The following is a 12,417-nucleotide window of genomic DNA, read 5'->3' on the forward strand; positions in this document are numbered from 1 at the left end:
CCTCAGTGCTCAGCACTTTGCACAACTGAGACTTCAGTGAATGTGATAAAATCTTTTTTGTGATACATTTCTCATGCTTTAGTCTCAGGATACTGCTTTGTTTCATTTCTAGTATTATAGGGTACTATGTTGCATTTCAGTGGGTTTGTGGTCTTCAACTATTCATAATTGCAGCAAACACAACTTCCAATGTGGAGCCTGCTGGCCTGCACAGTCACATGTCAGCAAATACTGGATTGCTAATTTTTATTGTGTTTGTAATGTGCTACGTGTGGAGTATCGTATACACCTACTGTAGCAAAAATTGTCACAGAAATATGGTCCCTCTTCCAAATAGATGGCAATCTGAAGAATTGAGCAGTGTGTAGATAAAGCTGTTTTGCTGGCTGGTTTATTTACCACGAAAAGAATTTGGTTTGCAGATACTTTTTGTTTGCAGCTGCTATTAATTATGATACTGTTTTACATCTAACAAACAGTGTGAACAGCATTCATTTCAGATTTCAGAAATGTCAACTCTTTGATAAATTTACTTGTTTTCGTCTTATATACAAGCAGTAAAAACACAATTTGCAGAAACATAAAGAATGCAGCAATGGTGATGTTCTAGTCTTGTTTGTTCTTTTACTTTTCAGCACCACCAAAGTTTCTTCAGCCATTTTTATCTGATAAGAACATGCCATCTGAACTAGAATACATGATAATTTCCTTTGATGAGCCTCATGTATATCTTCGTCAGTGGAACGATGAGTCAGTGTTCCAGGAGATCCAGTTTTCAACTCAAGCTGACTGTAAACTTCTGGAGTGTCGAAATGTGACCATGCAGAGTGTTGTGAAACCTTTCAAAATCTGGGGGCAGATTGCTGTTTCCAGCAGCACAGCAGGAAGGCTGTTCGACTGCACGATAATGGTTGACCCTATTTTCATCAGCTTTGGCCAATATGCACTTCATTCTCTAAATACAGCAATTCAAGCTTGGCAACAGGTATGCAAACACAATACCAAGAAAAAAATGTAGCTACTGTGATTAATTTAATAGCAAATTAGAATATCAACTGCTTTCATTAAAAATATTTCAAGATATAAAAGCCCTAACTTATACTGAAATTGGTTTTTCCTAATAAACATTAATTCTGCGATAGCAATGAAAATTAGGAAAGAAGTTATGTAAAGGTAAATGTAGCCAGAATGGCCCGAGTTTCAGGGAAAGTACATGGATTTATATCAGAATAATCAAAACCCTGGTCTTGAAATGCAAAATATTCCATTAATTTATGAAAAGGTGAGTGCTGTGTGATACATCAGCTCGGCTCAGTCTGAGCAGCAGCACATATTGTTTCCAGCTACTGCTTCCATCCTTATTGAAGTTCAACACCAGTTTCAGGTTACATTCTGTGCAAGCAGCATTAATGGCTGAAGCCAGTCCCACTATAAGAAACTTGCTTCTGCAATGACCCCTCAAAGGCCTGTAATTCCCTTACTCCACTATAGCCTTGAAATCAAATCATTCTCTTCATCTGCTTGAAGACCTATGTGGAGCCTGGGAATTAATTACCTATCATGGCACTACAATAACAAAGCCCCCAAAAAAGGATAAAACATCTGTTTTATATCAAAAAATTCTTTTTTAAGGGCATTCCATGGTTTTCTTGTTGCAAAAGGACATTCATAAAACAAGATCTAGTGTGATTTAAATCTTCACAGCTGGCTCAAATATCAATGTGAACAAAAATCTTTGTAGCTCCAATTTCTGTTTTTTGTCATATTTTGAACAATGCTTTTAATAAAAAACAAACATAGAAAGTATAAGAGTCCTCGGTAGGCTTGGTAGGCTGTTTAAACCCAAAATATTTCTGACTTAGTACTAGTCCCTCATCTAAGACATGTGTGGCAACTACTGCAAAATGGCCTTCAGAAAGGTCAGTTTCCTCTTAGGATGGGGGAAAAAAGATCCCTCAGACACAGCTATACATATAAATAAAATATGGTGCATAAATATTTAAATGTTTTAAACCACATCACAGTGTGAATGACTGACTGACTACTCTGTGCCTTGAAGGAATATTCTCAGTTGAAAAAAATGGAATTGTATATTTGATTAAGTAGAGCCATATGTCGCATGGTATATTGCTGACAGGTACGTTCTATGAATAGTTGGTACTGATTTATACATGGATTTGGCAATGTTAACATGAGCCACAGGAGGATATAATTCTGTAATTGTTGCTGTAATTTTCTCGTTTCCTCTCATGTCAAGGGTACTTGCCACCATGTTCTGATGTGGTGGGTATCTAGTCCAGAGTATTTGAGATTAAAAACTTGCATCGCTTTGAAATTAGGGAACAGTTAACATGCAAGTGGGTTCAAAATGCCTTATTAAATTAATTGTTGCCAAGATGTTTCTTATGTGACTTTACCTCCAGTTTGAGGGAGTTGGCATGCCCTGAATGGGGGGGGAATACATTTCCCAATAATAAGCACTATTTGATGTTTGCTGTTCACACTAAATGCAATATAAATGCTACAACTAGAAGCATGAATTTAATAACCAGGAGGGGTTATTTGAATTCTCCACATATTTTTTGCTGGATTAAAATCTGCAACAGTGATGTTGGAGTCAATAGACAGACAGATGAAGCATGAAACAATTTGGCCATGCACCTTTAGGTCAGGAGTTCAGAATTAACAGAAGCCTCTGTCAGTGTCTTTGTTTCCTAGATATGGACTGATTTTTGTTGTTGTGGTTATTTTTTGGCTGCTTTTGTTTGGTTGTTTTCTTTTTAATTAAGTAGTGGTGAATATTTTGAAGGTACATTAAGCCTAAAAAATACCAGGCTTTATACTTCTAAGTCACATGCTGAAAATCTGAGAGGATTAGCACTTTTTAAAAATAGTTTCCCCTTTTGACACATTTCACTGTCTAATCTGAAATCCCTGCCTAACTACAAGCAGTAACTGGCTAATGGACATCTAAATACAAAGCTAGAGTAATGGGCTTAATAATTAAAGACCTGGGTAAGAAACTTCAATATTGTTATTAATTTAGTTTTTTTATTTAACAATAATAACACAGAGACTGTCAAGTGAGATAGAAAATGCCTGTCTCCTGTGAATATACATTGGTGGAGTGGTGAAGTGTGTGGTGGTTTTTTCCCTTTATTTGGGCATTTAAGCCTTCATGAATTGTTTTACAGCCTTAGTGCTTTGAGATATGTAGAGACAGAGGGCCAGCTGAGAAAACAGCTCCCCAGGTATGGTACAAAGTGTTATTTCTGGGAAAAAGCTTTTCCTTTGTGGTCTCGCATTGCAACAGTTTTCCCAAACTCCTCAGAAGTTAGAAAAGCTCCTGTTTTAAACCTGTTTTAGTCCACTAGAACTTCTTTTCCTCAAGGTCTGCATGGTGCTTAACCTTTCTGTTGGCAGTTGTGTAAGTTTTCTTAATGAGCTGGGATCAGTCAAAATGACATCTGTGATCACAGTGGTTTCCCCATCTTTCTACAGTAAGCACAAAGAACAAAGGGAAAAAGATACAGAAAGTTTCTAGCTGATAATGCCAGGACATTGCTATGAGAGTGAAGCTTAAAGAATCCTAAGGAAATTTTCGGTTAGAGGGGCTTCAAGGGAGATAAATTGCTGAGGACTTTCTGTGAAAAAAGACATTACTAGGTGATAGAGTGTGTGTGTGTGTGTACATGAGAGGGAGAAAAAAAGCTTGCATAAGTCTTCGGTAGCTTGTGAAGCACAAAGAAAATAACTTTGTGCACATAAAGAGGCCTAGGTTTTTATGGTGTGGGTTTTTTCCAGATCCAGAAATGCTTTGAAATAGCTGTGAGCTAAGACACAAGCAAAAAGTCCTGAGACAGGGAAAGCCTGGTAACTAGTATTATGTGGGATGGTTTTCCCCCTCTCTGAATAGAATTCAAAAAATATTTGAAAGACCAATAAAGGAGAGACACTTTCCAGGCCTCTCTGAGAGAAAAGAACAGCTGAAAAATGATCTAAAGAGGGGCAGGAAATTGTCCCCCAGGAACTGACCCTGATCTGTATTTGATTCAGGCTGTTAATCTTTTGCTGATTCTTTTGATTTGCTGTTTTAATTCAGAAAGGGATTTTTTTCTAATCCACACTTAGGTGTTTTCAGCTCCTGGAGTCATTCAGCCCTTCAGCATCATTGCCACACAAACAGCCTGGTTCTACTTGGCTTCATTGTGCCTGGTTTCTCTAGACATTCTTTTCTCAATCAAGATTTCTTCACTCCATCCTTTTGCTGACTTTTTTTTCCTCCTTTTCTTCTTACTCTAGAAGCTTTTACTGTCAGACTTCAGCAGCAATGTGGGGTCCAGTTCCCTGTGTTGGGTACAGGGTGCTGCTGCAGATCCCCAAGGACAAAGAAGCATGGGTGTCCAGTGCACAGTTGCCACTCTGAGCTGAAGCATCCTCAAGCTTCCTTGATGTTCCTTTAGTCATCTCTTGTTGTCAAGACTGGAGCCATCAGTAGCTTTCTCTTAATCCTGGCAGCACAGAGCAATGCCCTGTTCTTCAAATCTCCATTATAAAATGGAGCCTAAAATACTTCTTTCACTTAGATTTGAGAACTGTTGTTGTTAAAAACATTGGATTCTAGTAGCAAATCTAGCTTTCAAGACTAATGATTAATGGCAGTCATTCATCAGCGCCAAAATGTGTGCAAGTGTATTCATAATTCCTGATAGGATAACATTCCCCAAGCAGAATTTAGAAGTTCTATGCATGCCAAAAACTCTCTGGGTTCTCTTTTCCCTCTGGGAAATGCAAAAACATACAGTTTGTGTTTACTTAATTGAAACTAAGTTAGCTAGTAAGGTAAAAAAGGAAGTTCATCATCTTATGGCATTGTTCTTTCAATCTCAGTATAATCAGCAAGAAAATGTATTGGAGTGAAAAGCTTTTCTTAAATTCTCCTGGGGTTGTGTATAGGTTTGACTCTAACAACATGCTGAGCTCTGTGGATAGTAAATCCTCCCTTTTAAAAAGAACATTTTGCAAAGCTGTAACAGGAAAATATATATATTTGTGGTAGACTTATGGGTATGTGGGTATGGCAGCTTGACAGTAAAAAGTCATAGATCCTCCACTAGAAAATGCCAAAATAAACTCTGCACTCTGAAGGGGCACTGTAAATGTCAGCCTTTAGCACTCTCAGATCTGCTACTGAATGTGATACAGACATACTGCTCTGTAATAAGTTTTGCTGCTTGGAAGAAGTAGAGTTTTGGTTGTGCTCACCTGACACATGTTTCACAAAGGATACCTGATCTTAACCAGAAGAAGTAATGAGATTTGGGAAGAAGTTTTAATCTAATTCTCATGCTAAAATATTCCTAGGGTGAATAGTATTTGCACAAACACTCAGGCAATCATTCTGACATTCAGTTACAAAAGGAATTACAACCTGCCTTGGTTAAGGACAAGGAGGCAACAGAGACAAACTGAAACTGAAGTTCCATCTGAGCATCATGAAAAACATCTTTACTGTGAGGGTGACCAGTCACTGGGAACAGATTGCCCAGAGAGGTTGTGGAGTCTCCTTCTTTGGAGATATTTAAAAGCTGCCTGTATGGGATCCTGTGCAGCTTGCTCCAGGTGAACCAGCTTTAGCAGGGACATTGGACTAGGTGACCTTCAGAGGTCCCTTCTAGCCCCAGACATCCTGTGATTCTGTCTGTAGATTCACCTTTGGTTCTTCTGGAGTAACCAGTGGTGAACATGCATTCAAGGATGCTAAACTGGACATACCTTTCACACTCCACTTCTCAGAAAAATTTCCATGTGCCTCACCCAGTAATGTGCTACAAGCAATGTACCAAACTGGTTTTCAAGGATAACTGGGGCTGCATAGAGATCTGTGAGGAAATACTTCTCTCCCTCTTGTTTGTTCTCTGAATTTCTGCAGGCTTCCAGGCACATTGTTATCAAAGAGCTAAGGGATCCATATGATTAGAGGCAGGGAAGGTGCTAGCTTTGTAATGTCTGTTTGAAAGGTCCACTGAGAGAGTAAGGAGGGGAAGCAGAATCAGCTCTCAAAAAACATGGAGGTTCCATAAGTTAGAGAAAACATCATGGGAAGAAAGGATGAGAAATGAGTAGCTGAGCTGTGTTGTGAAGAGGGAAACCAACCAACAGGAAAATATTGTCATAACAGTGTGCTAGGAAAGATGGGTCAGTAAGAGGTAACAAAAAACACAAGAAGATGAATATTTTGTGTTAGAACCATTAAATTGCATAAAGACTATCCAAGTGTTGGTTTCTTTGAGTAATTCTTGCAGTTGCTAGATAGTTGCTTGTAAGTGGAAGGTGCCAGCCCACTAGTGACTAGGCCAGAAATGTATGAGAGATGATCTCCAAATCAAATTGTCAGTCACACTTTGACCTCTCCCATACAGGGGATTATAGTTCTTGCCTTCAGGGATGGAACACCTGTAGCTGTGGCAATTTTTATGACTATCATATAGTCTTATTGTGTCAACAGAGTGACAAGCAGGCAGACAAAAAGCAGAAAGAGAGGGATGGAAAGACGCTGGAGAAAAAATATTGTAAAATCTAAAATATTTTTTAAACCTGTGATTTTTCTGTTTTTTTTCCTATTAAATGGCATGATACATTTTCAAACCAGCCTCATGGAGCTGAGAAAATACTATACTCTTGTCTCATTTTTTTTTTCTTTAGTTGTCTTTCCAAGTGATGTGGTATCAGGAAAGAGGGAATCTTCAGCTGATCCACAGCAATATTTCAAAGTAGAAGTAGAAGCTAGGGAGGAGGAACTGTAAACCTGTTGGCCTCAGAGCTCAATTGTCAAACACTGAGAAACCTCTACATGCCCCTCTGCTCAGCCTGTTGTACCCTGTGTGCCCTATGTAACATCATTTCCCACAGAATTTAATGGTGTTGAAGTTTTTTACCCAAATTAGAAAATCTAGTTTCATTATAGTTTTAAATCTTTAAGATTTGCTTTACAGAAACATAAAGCAAAATATTTTTAAGTCTTAGGATATATTTTGTCAATCCAGAAACTAGATTTTGCAGAGATTACTGTGAGGCCAAAGCTAAGGGAAGAGATCTTGCATTTCTGTGTTGTAACAGTCGCCACTGGGCAGGCAGCTGCCAAATGTCCTGCAACTGACATTGATTCTTGCTGGCTTTCTTATCCCTTTCCTTTCAGAACCAATGCCCTGAGGCAGAGGAGTTTGTCTTCAGCCATTTCGTGATCTGTAATGACACCCAGGAGACGCTGAGGTTTGGCCAGGTGGATACTGATGAGAATATTTTGCTGGCTACTCTGCACAGTCACCAGTACAGCTGGCGCTCACACAAGTCCCCACAGGTATGTCAGCCCTTGCTGGGCAGCACTTGCTAAAGCTGATGGTGGCTTTATGCTCTGAGTCTTTGGTTTTCTCTGTGGTCTCAACTCTCTAAAGTTCCAGTTCCTTCAGGAGTCACACACTGGGGCTGCAACACAGAGAAAAGGTGAACAAAGTGTGAGGAAAGCCAGAAGTCTTTAAAACTTACTCAAGGGTAGAACTGGATGTGCGCTTTTTGTAAAACAAAGCAGTTGTGTGATGCTTCTGAAAAAAGGAAAGACAGCTTGCCAGGTTTCTATAACTAAGCGATCCGTGTTTTCTGAGATGTACATTAGAGGTTTGGAGAATTTTTTTAACCAATTGTTTTTACCAGAAGTATCTGTTCAGTGAAATTGTTTGCAGAACAGGGTCAAACTGGACAAAGCTCTCAACTTAGTGCTTGCTTTAGAAAAGATCTGAAATTATCAGAAATACCCCACTTATATAGTTTAAATAATAGTTTTTGTGTTACTGGATTTTTTCTTTTAAGGATAAACACTGCAACTGAAATCAAATATTTTTGAACTATCAACAGGAATCATTTAAGTTGGAAAGACCTTTAAAATCATTGAGTCCAACCCAGTACTGCCAAGTCTACCACTAAACCATGTCCCTAAGTGCCACATCCACGCATCTTTTAAAGACTTTCAGGGATGGTGACTCAGCCATTCCCTGGGCAGCCTGTTCCAATGCTTGACAGCCCTTACTGTGAAGTAACTTTTCCTAATATCCAATCTAAACCTTCCTGGCACAACTTGAGGCCATTTCCTCTTATGCTGTTACTTGTTACTTGGGAGAGGAGACCAACGCTTGGGTGATGGTGATAAATAGAGTTCTCATCTTAATTCAAGACAGGACAAGAACTTACATCTAATTTTAAGTGTTTGTGAAACAGCAAACCCATTTCTTCTCTTTTCTCAGTATATACCCAGCTCCTGCTGAGTAGGAAACTACAGAACTGTGCCACCCCATTTGCTGAGCAGTAGTCCTGTCCTGAAAAATTACTAAAATTTTGACAGAGCCTAGGAGGAATGTACTGAATAGGAGTTCCTAACTCCTCTAGAGCCCTAGGAAGTATCAGTCTTAGCATGTGAGAAAGAAGACGAATTTGGAATGGTAATTCTAAACAGGAGTTGTGCCCACTTTCACTGCTGACAAGTTTCAAGTTACACTGTGAGGCAGAGATGGCAAATTTACTGTGGTTTTCATTCCCATGTCAGCTGATGGATATGCAGAACTACTGAATTTTACATGAATGTGGTAATCAGTGCAGAGCAAAATCTGCCAGAGTAAACAATTGCAGTTGACACTGAAGTCAGGGTGTAAGTTAAGAGGAAGCCAAGCTAATAAAGGACCATCTTAGCCCAGCAACAGAGGAGCTGTTATAAAAGAATGTGTGCTGGTGTAAAAGTGACAGAGAGAGGCCTCTGAAGACTTTGAGACGCTGGAGTACTGTATGTCCCTTCCCATGTTTTAAAAAATACATGTTTTCTCATGCACACAAAATGCCTGTGATGCCCCATTCCCTAGGCAAGAAAAACAAGTGGTGGCTGTGCCCTGGGCAACTGGGCACTGTCAGAGTGTGAGACAGGATCCCCACTCATCAGGTGACACAGGATTACAGTTGTTGTAATTCCCTTTGGTTGTGTAAGGAGGAAAGAAAGCTAACTAAGTGTAACCTGTATTTCATAACCAATTATCACTTGCATTTGTAGCAACCACCCAAAATTACATTTAAGCCTTTTCATAAATACAAGGAAGAAGAAGGAAATATTTAAAGCAATGCAAATAAAGTCAGAACTAAGGCTTTCCTCTTAAAAATTTGTTACATCCATTTTCTAGTTACTTACATAAAATTACTCAGTTGTGAGAATCCTCATTTTAGATAGACCTACTAAAGGTGTAGTTCTGAGTATATTCAGTAATGATGTCAACTGGAAAGAGTTTTAAAAATTAAGATTATCTCAAGCAAGTGAAAAGTTGAAGAGTTAAAATGACAGCTCATTACCGATACTGTCACTTAGTTGCAACTGAACTCCTAAAAGCCACCATCAGAATATATGGCATTATACATCTAACACCTGGAAAATTTAAACTGTGCTTTCAGTCACAGACTTGAGCATGCAAAACATTCCATTTTCATGACTGCTATGTAAATTTCTTATTAAATGAAAAACAAAAGTGCAGGATGAAAGATGGAAATGTCCATCAGAAAACCAAATCACACATAAGGGAGTGGGTGAGGGGACAGTAGGAGCTTCAGACTCATTTTTCAGAAATTCATTCTTCAGCTGACAGTTGGTGATGTCAAAGGGTTTCCCCGTTCTGTTTTGCTCTGATCAGATTTAGATTCACTGAAGAATTGGGCTGATAAAAAGTCAGGAGTGTCAGGATGGATTCCCATGTCCCAGGAGGTAGCAAAGCTAACAGCTGACTCCTGACTCAGCCACACTGCTGGCCAGCAGGCTCTTCTAGTAGGGTGGTTATATTTCCCTTGTCCCAACCTTTGGAATAATTTCAAGACGATTTCTGCTCTCTTAACATTTTTAAACAGCCATGTCTTGCTGGGAAATTTAGAGAGTGAAAAACAGCCCTGAAGTAATTTCACTGAACTATATGGAAGCACAGGCTTTCTACACACAGGTGAGATAGAAAGAAATTTTCTTTACAAAGGTCTTGTAAATGGAGAACTTTGGCATTCCCCTATAAGCCTGTTCATTTGGTTATTGCCAATACAAGTCATGGTAAATATAGCATTCAGAATGGCAATTCATTAGCCAGTACAATCCTTTGTCATTTTAAATCATACAAAACAAGTTTGTTTAAATGTTATTACAAATGTTGTCATGTACCTTTTTTAAATGATTAATACAAATCCTTGGAAATGAAAACAACATCTCAATCAAGACATCAGGTTGTCCCTGTTACATTATGGCACTTTTCTAATTGTTTCCATGCAAAACTATCTAGCAGCTTGTTATCCAAAGGTCAGAATAATGCCCAAGCAAGGACAAACCCTCTGAGTGTCATATTCATGGAATGCTAGATGACTTCATAGTTATGAAATTATTTCATTTCTCATGATAATTCCTGACTTGCCAAGTTAGTGAATTTTAAGAACTCTGAGAGCAGATTGTAAGATAAATGTGAAATAATCCATACTTCTGGAGTCAGGGACTTCCCTCCAGGCATTAGTTCATACTTGACTTACTTGACTTACTCTTGGGGATAAAATGAGTTAGGACAAGGTCTTAGATACCACATTCTCTTACTGGGAAAGAAAACCAACTTGCACAACTTTGGCTGGCTCATGTTTCTTGTTACACAGGCACTAAGAAGCAGCGGTTGCCATGAAATACTTTATTTAACCTCTGCAAAATGTTTTTTTAGTATGGCAAGGCAGTTCAGTTAAATGAAAATAAATAGTTTTAAAAGGATTGTATTTCTTTTACATTCACATCAATAAAATTCTCCATTTTACTTTTGCTAATTAAGCATAGAGATGCAGTAATTGCCCATTTAAATTATTTAACACAATTAAATATATATACACCTAAAATATTTATTTTAGTAGACAGTTTTATAATTCTTTATTTACATTTAGAATTAATTTCATTATTAATGAAACTATAGGCTAAAATTTAAATAAATGCAACTTTTTTATGCTACGGAAACAACTATAACACACCAAGGATTTGGATTTATCAGCTCTTGATGGTGTCCCTCCAACTGTTTGGCTTAACTTAAAGCTCCTTGCTTCCTTCATTTTTTCCCTGCCCGGATCCTTTACATTTCAGGGAACCTAACCTTTTCCTTTTAACTTTCACTCTGATTCCTGCAAGTCTCGCTAGTTTGGCTAATATTTCAGCAGTAAGTCTGAGGTCTGATGCTCACTCTTCTACGCCACTCCATCCCCCACATTTTCCTCACATTTCATGAGGTTTTGTCCCCCCTTAGGGATAAGACACCCCCAACTATATAGTCCCTTTCCGAGTTGGGGTAGGTCCAAAACTGATGGTATTTGAGGCTTTAAGCACTTCTATCTAAAGCTGCCAGATTTTGAGAGCTCCTTTTGCAGTTTTTAATGAAAGCTAGAGGTCTGTTAGATATCATGAAAAGGGAAGAGAAGATACATCATTCCTGTGCTCTACAGACAACACTGGCTCCTGCGTTATTATTGGATCCAGTCTGCACTCCTTATCTTGATCTTCACATTGTTTTGTGGGATGGGCCCCAGTTACATCAAAAGTCATGTTTGTCTCCAAGGCAGCTGTGTTTTTGAGATGAACTGGAGCATATGATGCATAGGGTGAAACTCTGAAGTTAGAAGAGATCAGATCTTCCTTGTAATTTACTCAGAGTTAAGGAATTCTGTCTTGCAAGACAGTAGGCAATTGAAGGGACCCACTAGGGATCACAGCAAATGTAAAAACCAGATATCCATGTGAGAGTCCCCTGAGTGTATTCTGGAGAGATTGTTTGCTTATGAACAGACAGCAGAAATTGTCTATAGTATGCTAGGTATTACTAGTTGTTCTGCCCCACACCCAAACTTCAGCAGACTCCTCTGAGGAAGCACAGAGTGATGGATTTAAGTTTATTTGTGTTTATTGCTTTCTATGCAAAATATAATGTTGCATAGTAGAAGTTTTTAGAAGTAGCAGCTCTCAAACCGTTCTGCAGTTACCCATTTTCACTTTTCATCATCTTTAACTTGAAACAACAGATATCATGGATAAAAATCAGTTCCTTTGTTTAACTGGGTAGTGACTTCAATGAGAACGTGGTTATAAATAAAATACATTTCTTTCTTATCAAATTAAGTAAATATGCCTGAAACTCTGTCATTTTATTCCTACTTATATAGAATTTGAGGGAGAATATGTCTATCGCTTTTTTGATCATACACTCACATGGTCTTGAGTAGATATTACTACTTGTTAGTACATTATTAATATTTTCACTGGAACACATTTTAAATCTTTCTTATTTCAAATAGTGTCTGTGAAAACAAATTCTAAATTTTGGAAACTTACTTTTT

The 12,417-nt window shown here is 38.3% G+C and overlaps 1 protein-coding gene across 9 annotated transcripts in view; it reads left to right on the forward strand.

The window, feature by feature from the left end:
- The window catches only part of VPS13B (vacuolar protein sorting 13 homolog B), a 426,148-nt gene that overhangs the window by 371,814 nt on the left and 41,917 nt on the right, over nt 1-12,417 (forward strand). For all 9 annotated transcript variants that reach the window (XM_014879767.2, XM_088154920.1, XM_014879771.2 and 6 more), the window contains 2 exons: nt 636-985; nt 7,199-7,360. In XM_014879767.2, the coding sequence (XP_014735253.2) occupies nt 636-985; nt 7,199-7,360 (512 nt within the window). The remainder of the gene's footprint in view (nt 1-635; nt 986-7,198; nt 7,361-12,417) is intronic.

The sequence above is a fragment of the Sturnus vulgaris genome, chromosome 1 (genome assembly GCF_052056855.1).
Source record: "Sturnus vulgaris isolate bStuVul1 chromosome 1, bStuVul1.hap1, whole genome shotgun sequence".
NCBI classification, from domain to species: Eukaryota; Metazoa; Chordata; class Aves; order Passeriformes; family Sturnidae; genus Sturnus; species Sturnus vulgaris.